Source organism: Lepidochelys kempii, chromosome 14 (assembly GCF_965140285.1).
Source record: "Lepidochelys kempii isolate rLepKem1 chromosome 14, rLepKem1.hap1, whole genome shotgun sequence".
NCBI lineage: Eukaryota > Metazoa > Chordata > Testudines > Cheloniidae > Lepidochelys > Lepidochelys kempii.
Genome location: NC_136393.1, coordinates 26457233 through 26476095, shown reverse-complemented (window position 1 = coordinate 26476095; position 18863 = coordinate 26457233). Strand labels below are relative to the sequence as shown.

Here is an 18863-nt window from a genome sequence, read left to right as displayed (position 1 = left end):
GAGGCAGACACCAGAAACCTCAGAGATCCCCAAATCATATGAACTAAAGTAGTTTCCTGCAGGACTGAGGGAAGCATGAGACCCACCCAGGAGTGAGAATCCTGTGACATGAATCTTTAAGGAAGCAGAATTACCTGCGTTATTTATCCCAGGCAAAAAAAAAAATTCATTAAAATGGAAATAAGGGTGAGAGTACATATCAATAATTGAGAGTATAATTAGCACCCTAGGAAATTCACAGTCCATTTTGGTCAATTTCACAGTCATAGGATTTTTAAAATAGTTAATTTCATTATTTCAGCTATTTAAATCTGAAATTTCAAGATTTTGTAATTTTAGGGGTCCTGACCCAAAATGGAGTTGTGGGGGGGATCACAGGATTATTGTAGAAGGGGTTACGGTACTGATATCTTTACTTATCTGCTGCTGCTGGCGGCAGCACTGCCTTCAGAGCTGGGCAGCTGGAGAGCAGCAGCTGCTGGTCAGGAACCCAGCTCTGAAGGCAGAGCTGCTGCCAGCAGCAGTGCAGAAGAAAGAATAGCATGGTATGGTATTACCACCCTTTCTTCTGTGTTGCTGCTTGCAGAGCTGGGCCCTCAGTTAGCAGTCGCCGCTCTCTGGCTGCCCACTCTGAAGGCAGCAATGCAGAAGTAAGGGTGGCTTGGTATGGTATTGCCATCCTTACTTCTCTGCTGCTGCTGGAAAGGTGCTGCCTTCAGAGCTGGGTGCCTGGCCAACAGCTGCCGCTCTCTGGCCACCCAGCTCTGCAGGCAACACAGAAGTAAGGGTGGCAATACCATGACCCCCCTAAAATAACCTTGTGACCTCCCTGCAACTTCCTTTTGGCTCAGGACACCCAATTTGAGAAACGTTGGTCTCCCTTGTGAAATCTGTATAGTATAGGGTAAAAGCACACAGAAGACCAGATTTCATGGCAGGGTGTCCAGATTTCACAGTCTGTGATGCATTTTTCATGGCTGTGAATTTGGTAGGGCCCTATGTATAATAAATTACAGGGCTGTTGTAATTATCCCCAAACCAAGTATTATAAAACTAGGAAATTCAGAGTTAATGTTAAACTTTTAAAAAATCCTACCACGTTATGGTGTGGAAATGCAGTGAGGGCACCCAACCAATATGATTCTACCCTGTAGTGACACAATGAAAACAGCAAAATGATTTATATGTAAATAAAGAGTGAAATGCCTTTTCCCTTCCAGTAACTTTGGCAGTAGTCTAACTCCCTTTCTAGCCGCCAAGCATCAAACTTAACAGTTGACAGATGTATGGTTATCTTGAGCAGCTGACCAATTTCCTGCTTGTTTTTCCAACAGCATATTATTAAACCAAACCAACATATTTGTACAGTAAACTTCCCAATAACTGGTCACAATACACTATGCATAAAGTATTACAGACCAACCATACTTCTATCACAGCTAAATCTTCAGTCTATGCCACCTCTTGCCACAAAGGGGAGCCATGAGAGGGGAACCAACATGGCTTAGAATGCTTGCACTTGTCCTGGGTGCTTGGAAGTGAGTACTTTGCAACAAGGTAGAAACTTTTCCCCTTCTCTGGGAGCCCCTCAAATCCAATTTTATGTATAGTTATGGTGACTCCCCATGAGTCACCAGGAACTATGGATTGGTAGCCTATGCAAATGAAGCTTTCTATGGCCACAACTTCTCTTTTCATCAAAAGGATTAGAGACCCCTTTCCCCTCTGTAGCTTCTGGCCATAAGTCTTACACTGATTATTCCGAATCCCCTCCAGTCCCAAGCATTTGCCAATTTTCTATTTAAAGAAGTCAGCACAATCCTTTGCAAGGAGCAGGGAAGGGGGACAGGGTGAAAGTGGGAGGCTAACAAGGAAGGAGTCAAAGACAGCAAATAATGCATGAAGATTTTTTCATGGGGTGCACTGAGGGACAGGAAATGTTTGGCCAGGGAGATGGTGGAGCTGAAGGAGGAGAGAAAAAACTGGTAGGGGAGGAAGTCAGCGTAGTCACAGGGACTCTTCCAGCCAGGTCTGCCGCTTTATGGGATTTCCCCATGGACCAAAGTGTTCCAGGGTCTTCTAAGAGTCATCAAGGAGCCTAGCTTATGGGGAAATTCCCACCAGACCTGCAGTAGCATCACCAACTCTTGTTACATTTGTGGGGCAACAGGATTGGTCATTGCTGGATCCCAACTGTGATGAGACAAGGACCTCCATCCCTCCAGCAAATTTTACATGCTGATTGGCTGCCTCCCCCACTAGCCCACGTCCTGTGGGTGAGCAACCAATCAGATCTGCTGCGGACAGAGCTCCCCCTTCCCTCAGCAGCCAGAGCTGTCCTCACAGGAGAGGAGGGGGAGATAAAGAACGCAGCTGCTCTGGGCAGCCCTGCCCCCCTCCCTGTGAGGAATAGGGATGGGACAGTTCCTCTTCCCCTCTCCCTGCCTTGCAGCTCCTGCCTGGACCGGGGCAGAGGGGCTCCTGGAGTCCCCAAGTCTGGAACAGGGAGAGGGAACCCTGCTGCAGCCCCCAGACCTGGGGGGGGCAGGGCAAAGAGCCCCCGGAGGAGCAGAGAGGGGCTGTGGGGGATGAACTCCTGGGCGTTCAGGGGGGAAGCTGCAGGGGGGGAACATTCATTGTTGGGCAGGATGGGCAGATTAGGGTGAGAACTCCTGCAGCAGGGGCCAAAATCCCCTCCCCAGTGCAGCTGGGGGCACTGGCAGCACTGATTATCACTCCCCCCACCCGGGGGAGGGCATGGGAGCACCCAGCACACAACAGACCAAATACACAGTGTCAGCACTGTGAACGGCTCAGGGATTGGGGCTGACTCATGATTTCTGATCTCTTGTGGCCCACAGTGCTGTGGCACTGTTCCCCCGACCCAGAAGGGAAGGGCAGCCAGAGCCAGCTGCAGCAGGCAGCGCTTGCCCCTGCCAGGAAATGTCAGATGGGGATAGGCAAGGAGAGCTGATTGGTCCATACCATTGTCAATGGGGGGTGGGGCAAGGGGAGAGGAGCTGAAAAAGGTCAGTTTAGGGCTAGCTGTGCTCCCTTCCCCTCCCTCCCATCATGGGACAAGTGTGTACCTCTGCCCACCCCTACTCCACAGAAGGGAAGCAGAAGGCATGTGCATGGCTGATCTGCTCAGTTCTTTCTGTGCCTGCTCCCCCCCTTGGTGACAAGAACAGGTTGGCCCAGCACTCCTGCACCCATGCCCCAACCTAAGAGGGGAGTCACAAGGGCCCTGCTGGTGCTGCTCTGGTTTGGGAGGGGAGGGGAGAGGACAACCCTGGCAAGGAACTACTTCCCCTAGGCAGTGAGTAAGGGGAAAAGCACACAGTGAAATGCTGACGTTGCAGGGGCTGAGGGGCAGTGAGAGGTCAGGGGAGCAAGTTGCATAAAAGGTGATGGCCCTTGCCTCATGGCCAGGAAGGGAAGTAAGTGTCCCCAGCTAATCAGTTGAGTCCAGGCCTCCCACTGCTACAATTGATCATTCTTCCACCTTACCTCATTGTCCCTCCGTCAGCTCCTTCTTTTCTCCCTTCCTGCAGCTCCCTTAGCAGTGGAGGAAGAGAATGCTGGGAGTGAGTTAATAATAATACCCAAGTCTTAAATAGCGGTTTTCAGCAATAGATCTCAAAGTGCTTTGCAAAGGAGGATAGTATAGTTATCCCTCTTTTATAAATGGGGGATGGAAATACAGAGAGATGCACTGGCTTGCCCACAATCACCCAAGGAAAGAGTTGGAACTAGAACACAGGTCTCCTGAGTCCCAGTCCAGTGCTCTAGTCACTAGGCCACACTGTTGTCCCATGATAGGGCTATGGTTTAACAAGGCATACTTTAGAGTGAGTGAAGGGTGTTGGAGTCAGAGAAGAGAGAACGAATAACAATGGAATTAAGTAAAGAATGAAAGAGTTGGGAAGAAGGGCTGAGGTTGGCAGAGAAGTAATGGATATCACTAGATTGGATGTTATGGAAGGCCTCATGGAAAGGGATGCTAAACAGGCAGTAACAGTGAAGGAATTCAGATATACCAGTTTCTGATGAAAACAAAGTTTAGTGGCCATTTTGAGTGTGGCAGAGAACATAGGTGAAGATCAGAAGAGCAGATAAGGACAAGGAATCAGGCATTTCATGGTTTGGGTCAGACAGGGTGTCAACACGGATGGGAGACTAAGAGAGGAAAAGGGAGAACTAGAAAGAAGGCATCTGGGGAGAAATAAAGGGGGAGTAGGTGACAGCTATATGGAGAGTAGTCCCAAAGAAATGAAGGAAGAGATGGCGCAAGGGGCTGGAAGTGTAGGGCGGGAGGGGAGGAGAGGAGAGGAGTCTGACATCCATATAGTGGCCCTTAGGGGGTGACATGTGGTGTGTGTGAAAAAATGAGAGTGCAGCTGCAGAGGTAGTGTGTGTGGGATGTGTGTGAGGTAGGTTTCCAGCAGTGCTAGGAGATGGAGGGAGCAGGGAAGGAATAGGTGGTGGATGACAGTGACCTTCCTTGGCCATTCCAGAGGTAGCAGGAGACTGGGAAGAGAAAGGGGTAACAAGAAGGGCAGGGATAGAGAGGGAATATATGGAACCTAAGAGGTGAGTGGGTTGATGAATTACAAGGTAAGCAGCTTCCTCTCTTCGTCCTCGGGAGTGACTTGGTCCAGAAGTCCTCTTGGACCATAACCTAGTGTGAAACCCGCAGAGTCGGGGCTGCAGAGGAATCAGCCATGTCCAGTTGTGTGAATCTCTTGCCCCAGGGGACGAGACCACTTGCAGCCAAGACACTAATAAGCGACCCTGGGCTAGAATCTGGCCAGGAGATTCTCCCTTCCTTGCGAAGGCAGTAGCAGGGCTCGGGCTCGCTGGACACGGAGGAAGCCCAGACGCGCTGGCCGCAGATCCCTTTCGGGGGCTCCGCGAACTCCCGCTGCCAGGGGGACGGACGGGCCGACTCAGCGCCTGCCCGGCACCCGGCTCTAGGTGTCCTGCGTGGGACTGGGAGGGGTTAAGCCGGCAGCCCCAGCCCGGGGGACGGACAGGCGGACGGGCAGGCTCAGGCGCCTGCTATACGGAGTCGGGGCTCTAGGTGTCCTGCCTGGGAGGGTCCCTGCTGCATTGCAGCCTCCGCGCTGCTCCGTGTCTGGCGCGCACAATGGCGACTCCCAGCCCCAGCAGCGGCTCCGGCTCCGGCTCCAGCAGCGGGAGCAGCACTCCGGGCTCCCAGGCGCACACGGCGGTCAGCAGCATGCAGGGTGAGCGACCCCCGCGCCAGGCCCCGCCCGCTCGGTCCCATCGCAACGGCGCGCCCGGCCCGGGCTCCCCACCTCGGCCCGGCCGCTTCCGGGCCGCCCTGGTCGGTCCGGTGGGGCCGGCAGCTCGGGTCCGGCTAGGCCCCGGCTCGGCCGGGCGCTCCCTTGCTCAGCGGCGGGAGGGCCCGCCGAACCGCGATGGCCTGTGAGGCGAGGGCCGGGGCGCCGCGCAGCCCTCGCGACGGGCGCCCGGCCAGCGGCCCCGAGAGGGAAGCGTCCGACTCCCGCCCTGGGGGCCGCGCTCCGGGCCGAGAGGCCTCAGGTGCTGCGGCGGCCATGAGCCCGGGATTGCGCGGAGGGGGCGGCAGGCTGGGGGAAGGGCCCGAGCGTGTGTAGGGGGAGGGATGGGGGACGGGAGTGTGCCCGTAGTGTGTGTGTGTGTGTGTGTATGGGGGAGGGGACGGGAGTGTGCCCGCAGTGTGTGTGCGCGTGTGGATGTATGCCCACAGGGGCAATGGGGTGTGAGTGTGCCCTCAGGGTGTGGGGGTGTGTGGGGCGGGTACGGGGGTGTGTGTGCGTTCACAGGGTGAGTGACTGTGAGGGGGTGTGTGAGTGTGCCCGCAGGGTGCGGGGGTGTGTGTGTTTGGCACAAGTGTGCAAATGTGTGCAAGGGTACATGAGTGTGTGTATGGGGGTCACGAGTGTGTCTGCAGTGTGTGGATGTATGCCCACAGGGTGGGGGAATGTGCCTGTAGGGTGTAAGTGTGTGTGTGGGGGCGCAAGTGTGCCCACAGGGTGCGCATGCAGATGTGTGCGTAAGTGTGCCCATGGTGCGCGTGCATGAGTACGGGGGTGCAAGTGTGCCTGCCAGGTGCGGGGGGGTGCAAGTTTGCCTGCTGTGTGAATGTGTGTGTGTGCAGGGGCATACTCGAGTGTGCCCGCAGTGTGTGTGTCAGAGGGAAGACTGAGGTGAGTGTGCCAGAAGCATTGAAGGGGGAGTCAGTCTGGGGGCGGGGTGGCTGAGTGTGCTGGGGGTTGTTTCGGTGTGCTGTTTTCCCTAGGGCTAGGGGTGTTTGAGTGCGCAGGGGTTGCTCCCTACCTGTGTTTGGTGACTGCTTTGGGAAGTGATGGGGGGGGGGAGCGGGTCCAGATGCCTGTGCTGGCAGTGCTGTGCTATTCAGTGACTGCATACCACCTCCACTTGCCTTCTACACATTAGTGGCTAGCAGAGAAAATGCTGTTTTTACCATGTAAATCTGAGCAGATGTTGGAGCCTTGTCTCCTACTCTGAGAGGTGGTGCTCAAGGCTCAGAAATACACACTTAATGTAGCTTGAAAGCTGTTACATATGTTTGAACATACTCCTCTTTAGGGGCAACTAGATCCTGCTAGTGGTGTTTTGACTGTCTCTGAAGATCTCTAAACCAGTGCTACTCAAAGTGGTGGTCTGTGGACTGGTGCTGGTCCGCGAGCCATCGGCTGCCAGTCTGCGCACACATTGGAAAAAAAAATTGCACGTCCCCCACATCAGATAGCTTGAGAAGCACTGCTCTAAACAATAAGAAAGTAGCCATTCTTCTTGGGAAGGCATTCACTTCTCATTTCAGACTCCTATCCTTTTATTCGGTAACTACATGAATAGCAAATAGGCTCTTGATTTTTGTTTTAAGCATGAATGTGCAGGTTAGACATGGCACCGATCCTTTCCCATAGTTCTGCTGCAGCAGGTTATTTTGATGTAGGACCTGCATTTTCCTCCCACTAACACATGTAAGCTCTGCAGCTGAAGAGTCATTGAGTTAAAGTATATAAACAAGTGAACATTTGCCAAAGGTAGGCAAGTTTTAGTCTGGATTTTATTCAGGTTGACCCTCTCTAGTACGACACCTTTGGGACCTGACCAGTACCGAATCAGAGAATTAGCCAAACCATGGGAGGTTAGTGCCAGTGGGTCTCCGTAGGTGCGGGAAGTAGGGATGCGGGGGGTGCTGTAGCACCCCCAGGCTTTGCACCCAGCAGGACCCCCTGCTCGGGGGTCTCGCGGCCGCCTGGGATGCTGACCCCCCACCTGGGGTCCCAGCTGCTGGCCCCACATCCTCCCCCTCCCTCCCGGAGCTTGAACGCCGCGAATCACCTGTTCGTGGCGCTCCGGAAGCACTGGGAGGGAGGAGCAGGAGTTGGTAAGCACGGGCACGCGAGAGACGGGGGGGAGGGTTACAGAGGGGGGAGCTTGGTGCTGGTAGATGCTCCGCGCCCACTAATTTTTCCCCGTGGATGCTCCAGCCCTGGAGCACCCATGGAGTTGGCGCCTATGCCGGACCACAGGTATTGCTGGACCAGGGAGTGCAGGATTAGAGAGGTTTAACCTGTACCTTATTAGATCAGTGTTCTGTCTCCTTCTTAAATATTTCTTGTGGCAAGTGACTCATCCCAGTCTGGCTGTTCTTTGCCCACCATTCTGGGCAAAGGTTTAAACTGGGATCTCCCAGAATGTTCGGTTGATCTGATGCAGAGCATGAGGCTTTTCTTTTCTTGTGTTAGTTTAGGCTGCAGTTATTTCCTGTAGAATTTCCAGTGGCATGTGTGCTGCACAAACGCTGTGGCTGGAAGGGAAAAATGGGCATACATTTTGCCCCTCCATGAGTATAGTTGGAAACTAGTACTGGGAGAAGCCAGGCTCAATGCATCCCTCATTTTCCAACACAAGGGCTCAGAAAACAAGGTCTAATTGTGGGTACAGTTTTATTTAGAAACTGGTTTCTTAATAAAAAGCCAGATAAAGAATAGGTCGTCAGTTGACCTAAGAACTGTAACCCTAGTAAACTGAACATTGTAAGTGCTGACTTGTAGCCTCTGCCCAAATGTCACTTTCCTGAGGGCATGTCCAGACTAGGCAAATAGGTTGTGTTTTAAGATATTAGCTAACATGCTTTAAGTAATGTGTATTTACACACCACTTAGTATCTAGTGGGCACAAAGGCAGTGACGTTTAAAAACCTTAGCTGATCGTGGTAAATGTTGGGGTCTCTTTATGGTTGTCCATAGCCCATTAATATGTTCTTAAACACAACCTTTCTGCACTAGGTACAAAATTGTGTTTAAATTTGCATTATCTAACGTTTTGAAACATAACCTATTTTTGTAGCCCCAAGTTTGTTTCTGGATAGATACTGCAGTGTCTTGTTCTTTGTTAATTCAGTAACAAACCAAATGGAAACTGATATAGTTAAATTAGTGTAATTTCTGTGAGTAAACAAGACTTATGTCACACTTTATCAGCCAGTCTCTTGCTGGATTGGGGAGGAGCAGTTCTGATTTGGCTCCTAGTGATTACATCCCCATTCACTGAGCTGTTCTTTATTTCTTGATCCCTCTTGTTTCTTTTGTCTGTTACCTTAATATTTGCTTTGGGAAAATAGACTAAGAATACTTCAATCATCAACTTATGGTTAAAATATTAGTCTCTTATTTTGGTTGTGGCTAACATTTCAGCTTTTCATAGTGTTACTGTAGGGTAAGGTAGCAGGTCTTTTTGTCAATGTTTGAGGGTTACAATTTTTTTTTTTTGCTCTACCCCTAGCAAAAATTAGAGACTTGGGCAATGTCTACATTATAAAGTTAAGTTGACTTAAGTTAGGTTGACATATAGCCACCGTTGTAATTAAACTGCTGTTGCATGTCCTTTTTTCTGAGGAGTGTGTTCACAGTGGCAGCTCTTGCATTGACACAGAGAGCAGTGCACCTTGGGTAGCTATCACACTGTGCAACTTGCCACCATCTGCCCCAGGGTGTTTTGGGAAGGGTTTGCAATGCCTCAGGGGGGCAGTTTCAGTATCCCATGATATAGTTTTCTCTGTCCCATCATTCCATGGGCTTCCTAGTATATTTAATGCCACTTTCAACAGCCCCGGTAACTTGTGCATCCGCCATCTCTCTTAGAAAGCATGGATCCTGCACTGCTCTCCAGTACTGTGGTGAGCATTATGAACACAACACACCTGATCCTGCAGTATTTTATGAGTTGAATGTCTGATGACGATGCCTTGGTGTCTGGCTTACAGTGTGCCATGGAAAGAAACAATTCAAGATTGCTGTTAGCATTCACGGAGCAGCTGCACGTGGTGGACCGTCAGTTCTGGGCTCGAGAAACAAGCACTGAGTGGTGCGATTGCATCATTATGCAGGTATGAGATGGTGAGCAATGGCTGCAGAACTTCTGGATGTGCAAAACCACCTTCCTGGAACTATGTGCAGAGCTCACCTCTGCCCTCCGGCGCAAGGACACCAAAATGAGAGCTGCATTCATGGAGGAGAAGCGAGTGGCAATTGCTAGGTGGAAGCTGGCAATGCCACGCTGCTACCGATCAGTTGCAATCAGTTTGCAGTTGGGACATCCACAGTTGAGGGTTGCTGTGATGCAAGTTTGCAGGGCCATTAATTGCCTTCTGCTATGAAGGACTGTGACTTTGGGTAATGTACGTGAAATAGTGGATAGCTTTTCAGCAGTGGGATTCCCTAACTGTGGTGGGGCGATAGATGGCATGCATATCCCTATTTTGGCACCAGACAACCTTTTGACGGAGTACTTCAACAGAAAGGGCTACTTTTCTCTGGTATTGCGAGCGCTGTGGATCACTGGGGTCATTTCACCGACATCAACATGGGCTGGTCAGAGAAGGTGCATGATGCATGTATCTTTAGAAACACAGGCCTGTACAGAAAGCTGCAAGCAGGGACTTTCTTTCCAGACCAGAGGATTACCACTGGGGATGTGGAAATGCAAATAGTAATCCTGGGAGACCCAATCTACCCCTAGCTGCTGTGGCTCATGAGGCTGTACACCGGCATGCCTGACAGCAAGAAGGAGTGCTTCAACAACAGGGGCAGCAGGTGCAGAATGACTGTTGAATGTGCATTTGGCTGCTTAAAGGTGCTGTCTCCTGGTGCTGTCTCCTCAGGAGGTTAGACCTCAGTGAGGGCAATATCCCCATGGTCATAGCTGCCTACTGTGAGCTTCATAATATCTGTGAAGCAAATGGGGAGAAGTTTCCCCATGGGTGCGGTCTGGAAGTTGAACAGCTGTCTGCTGATTTTGAGCAGCCAGATACCAGGGCTCTCAGAGGGGCTCAACAGGGATCTATTTGGAACAGGGAGGCTTTGAAGGAGCATTTCAACAATGAGCCACAGTAATGTGTGAAGCAGAAATCAGCTGAGCCTGGAATTGTTTTTTTTTTACTGTGGTAGGAACCTTGTAATGATTGCTTTCTGTGCTATAACAATGCAAATGAATCTATTGCTACTATCTCTGAATGTTAGCAGCAGTCACCATGTGTTGGAGAATAATAAAGATTCATTCACTTTCCACACCTATGGAAACATACCTATGTCATGCTGAGGTAAACTTCATACACACAGTATCTTTGAAGGAGAAGGGACAGTGAATTCACAAGCACATATGCCAATGAGGCTCTCGCGGCTGGCTGTATGTCTAGCTGTCGTGTGTAATCTCCTGCGTGGTGGAGTGCCTGGTGTACTGCTGCAGCAATGGAAGATACATGGAACATGTGTGGAGAGTGTAGGGAGGTCATGGAATGCAGTTCTCTGTGAGCAGCAGAGGGAGGTGAGCACGGATATGTTCAGCCTGAAGTTCAACCAGAGATTGCAGCATATCTGTTTGTTCCCCGAGCAGTGTTATCATCTGTTCCTGGCCCTGCTTCCTTTCCTCAGTATCCCTCCACATGTTCTCATTGATTGTCTCTCTCCAAGCTCTTGGCTCGCAATCCGAAGCACCAGAGGATTGCAACACCTTGAACATGTCTTCCTTAGACCTCTTCTTTCTCCTCCTTATCTGGCCGAGCTGCTCCGCCAGTGTGCATGAGGAGACTCTCAAGGCCACATCTGCAACTGCTAAAGAAACAATGGACAGAGGTCCTATTTTCAGTGCACTTGCACCGCTTGATCCAAACAAGTTACAAGCACAACTTTCTCACTTTCCCTTATGAGTCATAGAGCTCGGTGGCAGCCTCAGCCAAGCCCAGAGTGAAGTGGGTGAGTTGGAACAAAGGGCAGGAGGTAGCACTGGGTTATCAGTACAAGTGCATAGGACTATTGTACTGAATGCTGGCACTGTTTTCCAAAGGCAGAGGTAATTGTAACTGATATCTCACTCCTGAAGGTAAGCAAGGCTGCAAGGGAGCACTTCCTGCATGAGTGTGGCTGCAGCCTGGATCCGTATGCTGCTAGCTTGTGTGCTGCAATGGTGTCATCTGAAGTAATTGCCCAGTGGTGTGACAAAGTGGCCTACCGCAGAGGAAGAAACAATAAATCTTCGGCAGAGGATTGCAGATTATCTCTAAGAAAGTTTCCTGGAGATCTCTGTGGAGGATTCATGGGACATCCCAGTGTGCATAAACAAATTTTTCTGTAGGGCCCCCTCTGTCTAGCTCTACAGGGGAATGAGAAGCAGATAGCAACTCTACCTGTATTGGTTATTTCACTACCTTTTGTAGCCTGATTAAAAAAAGCATTACATGAGTAGATGTGTCCCTAAGGTATGGAAGCAAACTGAGTACACACCAGAGCTTCCGTCGCCTACATCAGGCTCAGCTCACTGGACTGCAAGGAGTGGCTAGATTGCTCTGGGGTCAAAAAGCGGTCCTGGCTCCCCACTTCACCAGATCTCCCTGTTGCTTGTCTCCCATCCTCCTTCACTTCCTTGTCCAGCATGTTTTCCTCGAGGTTCCCTCTGGTGGCCAGTGAATCCAGCCCCTCCCCCTCGCCCCCCCGAAGTAGCCACAGGGCTCTTGGTGATGGAGGTGGGGTCGCCGCTGAGGATGGCATGCAGCTCCTGGTAGAAGCGGCATATCTGCGGCTCTACACCAGAGCGACTATTTGCTGCCCTTGCATTCTGGTATGTCTACCTGAGCTCCTTGAGTTTTACACGGCACTGCTGCGTGTCCCTGGCATAGCCTTTGTCCTCCATGGCCCGAGTGATTTGGCCTTAGATATCAAAGTTCCTGCTGCTGGAGTGGAACTGTGACTGCACAGCCTCCTCTCCCCACAGACCCAGTAGATCCACCACTTTCGTTGTACTCCAGGCAGGAGCGCATTTGCTGCGTGGAGCTGGCCTGGTCAGTTGCTATGTTAGCTCACATGCCAAGCAGACAGGAAAAGCAGTTTCAGAACTTCCCCAGGGTTTTAAAAGGGAAGGGGTTCATACCTGTGTACCTGGCTGCAGGGAAGCAGAGCGGTCACGATGGGCATTGGAGCACACCTTCTGGAGACCACTTAGGTTGACGCAAGCAATGCAGTGTCTATACCAACACTGTGTCGCTCTAATTATGTCGCCATAAGCATTACGCCTCTTGTCAAGGTGGTTTTATTAAGTCGGTGTAGCAGGCGTGTGACAGTGGCGGGAAGAGCATGGTAGTGTGTACATCTCCATAGTTAGGATGATGTAAGCTGCCTTATGTCGACTTAACTTTGTAGTGTAGACAAGCCCTTGTTTAAAAAAATCACTGTCTTTCAGTGCAGTTGGTGTTTTTAAAGTTAAAACCTTTTAAAGTTTTAAACCTTTGAAAAATCCTTTCTGCATTAGCAGCATTTCCGACTGCTTCAGACTGAGACTATACTGTTTTCAGACAGAGGAAACGCTGTAATAAAATACTATTTGCCTTGTTTTTTGAAATCTTGCATTGATTTTATTTACAGCAAAAAAATATAAATGATAGCTCTCCTTGTGATGGTGGCAATAGGGCAGAAGCAAGAACTGCTCTTTTTCTGCATGGGTTTGTCGGGGCTTGTCTGCACTTAAAATGCTGCACCACTTCAGTGATGACATTACTTACTGTGTTTACCCACACTCAGCTGTTGTGTGTATACCTTTTTTCTTAGTGAAGGCAGGGTCCAAATGTGTTAGCTTGTGTTCAGAGCTGTTAAGAGGGCTTTCCAATTGTTATGTTAACTTGATTGAACTCATGAATGAAAAATACACTCTTTTTGCCTGTGCAGACAGGGCCATCTAAAGAAACAAAGTTGAATGGAGAAAGTCTCCCTTCTTTTCCTCTATATAATTTTCAAAAGTAAGTTTGGTGGAAACACACTTACTATCAGGTTTTGTTTATAGTTCCTATATGTGTGGAATATGGAGAGCTTGGGAGACATGATTGTAGTTGGAATGGGAATCTAATATCTATATGGGATTTATAGAGAAGAGAACTTGCTTATGTTTAAAATAAAGCCCACAAAATATCGAACTAAAGCAGACTTTTAATGTCTACTGCTTTTGGAGTTCACAAGTTTTCTATGGATTTGGGTTTGATAAGATATCTGTTTTTTAAACAAAACTTGAAATTTGTGCTAAATTTCAAATAAAGTGTGCCTCACTAAAAAGTGAAATTAAAAGAGAAAAAGAAACTGTCTAGTCTGTTGGCATTTTGCTCATCCTGGCAATGCAGAAAGCAAACAGCACCAATGGCAAAAATTCATCAGGTTTTCAATGAGGCGATGCTTTGTTATAGAGTTGTTTTAGTTTCAATCTTTGGAGCACCCCCTCGTGGTGTGAATGTTGTGTCAGCAATTCTGCCCCATTCTCTACCTTGTGACTGACTTCAGTGATGTGGTAATGGTGGTGGCGTGGTCATACAGTCAGGTGACAAGGGAGTTCCACCCTTCAGGGGTATCTAAGTCTTGAATAATGTCTGATAAAGTAGTAGTAATCAAGACAGCATCTTCTGCCCCTCCTCGACTCCTCTTCAGCCTCACTTTTCTTGAAGAGCAGTGACATGCAGGGCTTTTCCTTGGAGTGTCTCAGCAAAACCAGAAAACAGACAAAAATACAAACTAAGCAATGTCCACCCACCCTGGGCTTGAGCTGTTAGTTCATCTTTGTTCTTCCTCTGCCTGGCTTCTGTCGGTGGCTTGCCACAGAGAGGAAACTCCAAACCACCTCTCTTCTGGATTTCCTCCTTCTAACTATACTGAACTTTTTTCTTTTAACTCCTCCCTGAGTCTAATGCACTCTTCAGATGTGACACGTTGGGCTAATAGAGTTCTCAGTCTCTAGTTAACCTCTCGTTCTGTGGGGGTTTGTATACCCTTTCACATCTGGGTAAGGAGCTTTCTGTATGAGTCTTATGTTTCCAATGTCGTTTTAAAGTTTGGAGTATGCTGGTCTCCACCAGCCCTCAGAAGGAGTCAGCTGCTTTGTGCCTTGGATTAGAGCCCTGTGTGGATACAAAATTTATATCTCTGGATATAAATTGGATATCTGCGGCCCTGCAGGGCTCTACTGGGAGCCGCAGTGGCAAAAGCAGCTGCATGTCTGGCTGCCACTTGCAGGAGCCAGCGCCCCGCACCAGCAGCTCCTCCAGCACAGCTATACTTTCCCAGCCCCACCCACTGGGACAGGCACCAGGCTCATCGGCAGCTGTCACTGGTTGCCCTAGTGCAGGAGTGGGCAAACTCTTTGGACCAATGGCTACATCTTGGTATGAAAATTGTATGATGGGCCATGAATGCTCACAAAATTGGGGGTGGGGTGCAGGAGGGGGTGAGGGCTCTGGCTGGGGTTGCGGGCTCTGAGGTGGGTCTAGAAATGAGGAGTTCAGGGTGCGGGAGGGGGCTCCAGGCTGCGGCAGGGGATTGGGGTGCAGGTTCTGGGGATGAGGGATTTGGGGTGTAGGAAGGTGCTCTAAGGTGCTTGCTGGGACCAAGGGGTTCAGAGGGCCGGGGGGAGGGCTCGGGGTATGGTGTGGGGGCACGGGAGGAGGTTAGGAGTGCAGGCTCCGGCTGGCGCTTACCTGAAGCAGCTCCTGGAAGCAGCGGCATGTCCCCCCTCCAGCTCCTATGCAGAGATGTGGCCAGGAGGCTCTGCGTGCTGCCCCATCTGCAGGCACTGCCCCTGCAGCTCCCATTAGCCAGAGTTCCCAGGCAATGGGAGCTGCAGGGGTGGCGCTTGGGGCGGGGGCAGTGTGTGCAGCCCCCTGGCTGCCCCTAAGCTTAGGAGCTGGAGTGGAAACATGCTGCTGCTTGCGGGAGCCTTGGGATGTGCACACAGAGTGGCCTCTGACCCCGCTCCCCAGCTGGAGCCCAGGAGCAGGGCAAGCCCCAAGCTCCGCTCCCTAGCAGGAGCTTGAGGGCCATTTTAAACTGGCTGGAGGGCCGGATGTGGCCCGCGGGCCGTAGTTTGCCCATCCATGCCCTAGTGTGTGCAAGTAGCTCTCATGTCCCTGGACAGGAGTCCCTTCCACGCAACAGTCTGGGTCTCCTGTCCGGGGATGTTTGAGCCACTTGCACACGGTAGTGTGACCAGGGACAGCTATTGATGAGCCTGGTGGTTGCCCAAGTGGGTGGGGCTGGGGGCGGTACAGCTGCATCGGAGGAGCTGCCGGTGCATGGCACTGGCTCCTGTGAGCTGTGGTCCGACATGCTGCTGCTTTCGCTGCTGCAGTTCCTGGTAGAGCCCTGCAGCTCCATGGATATCCAATTTATGTCCACAAAGGGCTCTACCCTGGATCTTTTTTCCCAATACTCAGCTCACTGTGTTCTATTAGCGAAGATAAACATTTCCTTACAGATATTTTCATGGCACTTCTGCCATGGTACTCTGCGCCCTGCTTCATCCCCAGCCTCTCTATTCAGAGCAGTAGCAATTGCAGCACTGCAGCAGCAGTGTTCTGGAGAAGGCTCTCTGATACTTTCTCACAGTTCTTTCAAGGCTGGATCTTTCATAAATTTTAAGACCAAAAAGCACCATTATGATTATGTAGTCTGACCTTCTGTATAACATAAGCCAGAGAACTTCATCCAATAATTCCTACATCAGGCCCAATAACTTGTGTTTGAACCAGAGCAGATCTTTTAGAAAGAGACATCCAAGCACAATGTAAAGACTCTAGGTGGTGGAGAATCCATCATTTCCCTTGGGAAGGTGTTCCAGTGATTAATTAGTCTTACTGTTAAAAATATGTACCTCATTTCCACTTTGAATTTGTCTAGCTTCTGCTTCCAGCAATTGGCTCTGGTTATTTTTTCATCTGCTAGATTAAAGAGCCTTCTATCAGAAACCTTCTCCCTGTGTGTAGGTACTTCCAGACTGATTAAAATGCCTCATAACATTGTATTGAATAAGCTAAGCAGAATGAGCTCTTTAAGGCAGGGCTTCCCAAAAATTAGGCACAGCTTCTCAGGGGCTCTGACATGCCTCTCGCTTGTTCTGGAGAGTCTCAGCTTTCACTTAAAACCTGTTGCTAGCTCATGGTTGTAAAGAAAACCTTCAAAATGTGAATAGAGTGTAATTGATATATCGCTGTCTGCCTATGACTTTGTCCTCACTGCTAAAAAATTGTATGTGTACGGCAAGATAACCCTCACATGTTAAGTTATCTTGTGGTAAAATCCTAGTGGAGACAAGCTCCCTGTAGTTTTTACTGTGAAGGAGCTAGGCATGGGCAACACTGTACCCCCTCCCCGTTTACTTAATGATAAAAGTAGAGTGCCTTGTTTCCACTAAGATTTTACAGAATGGTAGCTAACATGCTTTAGTTATCTTGAGGTAAAAACACCCTTTTTTGCATTGAAGACAAAGCCTCGATTTGCAGAGAGCCTAAAACAGTAGCTGTGAGGTATGAACCTCTCCATTCATTTCAATGGCTATGGATGCTGATGCCAATGTAGATACTTCAAACGTTGATATTGTTAACTATTTCACTGCTCATGAAAGCAGGTCAGAAATGAGTGGAAGTATCTTGTATTATAAAGATTTGCCCTATCCCTTCCCAAAGTGAGGAGGGCAGGAGTGTGTGTGTGTAAAGGATGCCTATATTGATAGTTGGGCTTTTGACTACACATGGTGGAATTACAAAGCAGGTGGTGTGATGGGTTTCATTCTCCTGAGAGAGGGGCTCAGGTTTCAGAAGTTTGGACAGGCTGCTGCTCCCATTACTGGACAAAAGTGCTCAAATCATTCTTGTTACTCTCTTCTGACTCTGATTTTTTTTCAATGTTCTGGACACAGTATTCTCACCAGTATTATCTCTCTGCTACTGTTTTTCGTATTAATTCCTCTGTCCTATCTTCTCAGGTGTGCTCTCAATTCATTATTGGAATTGCTGGGAAAAGTGTGCTTGACATCTGTTCATCTGATTAATATTTTTGTTAGGTGACCTTGTCTTAAAAATTGGGCTTAGAATCATTTTGACATCATGTGCTTGGAAAACTGAAGCAGCTGATATTCAACAGAGCAGACTTTGCCTCGGTCTCTTTCTCCACTGTCCAAGCTCGCTCATGTCCCCATCAGGACACATGGTCTACTTTGTTTGCAGGTCATCAGGTTAAGGGATCCACTGTAGTTACAGAATTCTTTGATAGACTTCTTATCCATTGGCATTTGCTACCAACCCTTTTTTGTCCTCAGCCTCTGACACGGTGGCTCCCGATGATCTTCTCCCTGACGTGAGCATCACAAGTCATGTTGATATGCTGACAGTTTGTGGCAGATGAAGTGTGGAGGGAGAAAGGAGTAGTAGTGGGAATCATTTGCTTAGAATTGGAGCAATCAAATTTTTGCTGTCCTATCCCAAGGATTGTGATGGAAGCTTAAGCTTTTTGTGTTCCTCAAACATGCTTCTTATAGTTTAGGCCAGCAGAACTGCCCTGCAAGGTGGGTATCCTGCTAAATGTAGGTTGCCTCCACTTGGATACAGAGTAGTCTGTTCTGTGAAAATTTTTCGTCCACTCTGTGAATATTGGAAAATGAAACCTGAATCAATCTGGGGGTCTCTGTGACAGCAATCACATTTGGACAGGACAAATACTTTTTGCTTTTTCTAGTTGAGTTTCAACCAGCCTTACTTATGGAGATTCCAGAGGTGATATTAAGTGGGTAAGATTTGTGGTGTTAAGCTTAGTAAGGGATCAGTGTAGCAGGTGCACTGGCATGTGTCTCAGTTTCTTCTCCTCTATCTTGACTTTATGCATCTAGAGTAGCCACGGTTCTACAGTGGGCGTCTTCAGGACTGATCCAGGGGCTGGGAGTCGGGAGACCTGTATTCTGTTCAAGCTCTGATACTGATCTATTGTGTGTCCTTTGGCAAGTCACTTAATCTCCATGCCTCAGTTTTCCCATCTCTAAACAGGGGATGATACTTACCATCCTATGTAAAATGCTTTGAGATCTACAGAGTTCAGGCATTACTGTTTTAATTGTCACTGTTTGTATTATTCCCCTTTCTGTTGTTCATAATACATACAAACAGATCCATCATTCCCTTATCTAATGGTAATGTTGAAGAGAAGTAAAACACCTGTGTGCTGCTGCTTCAGTTCTAGCTTTGCTGCTGCTGTTACTGGTAAGCATTCCCTAGCAAAACATGGGGAAATGTATACGTGTGAGCTACTCCAGAGTAGTGCAAGGATGATGGGACTGACCATGAATAAAATAATTATATGGCATGTACACAAAGTGGTGTTAAATGCAATAACTAACTGAATCTCTTCTAGTTATTTCAGGGGTTACTTGTAACACTAATAGTTATAAAGTTTTCAGAGACAGTTAAGAGTTTCAAGTTGATGGTATTCTTTCAGCACAGATTTTCTTCTCCTAAGTGTATTTAGTTA

General features: G+C 49.0%; 1 protein-coding gene across 11 annotated transcripts in view; it reads left to right on the top strand.

Moving 5' to 3' along the window:
• Positions 1-4943: 4943 nt before the first annotated feature.
• Positions 4944-18863, top strand: part of MAP2K4 (mitogen-activated protein kinase kinase 4) — a 169692-nt gene continuing 155772 nt past the window's right edge. For 2 of the 11 annotated variants that reach the window (XM_073310273.2, XM_073310261.2), the window contains exon 1: positions 4944-5249. In XM_073310273.2, coding sequence (XP_073166374.1) covers positions 5150-5249 — 100 coding nt within the window. In that variant the 5' untranslated portion in view covers positions 4944-5149. Of the gene's footprint in view, positions 5250-5406; positions 5569-18863 lie in introns of those variants that run through there. The other 9 variants (XM_073310266.2, XM_073310265.2, XR_012154740.2 and 6 more) reach the window with 7 other exon arrangements.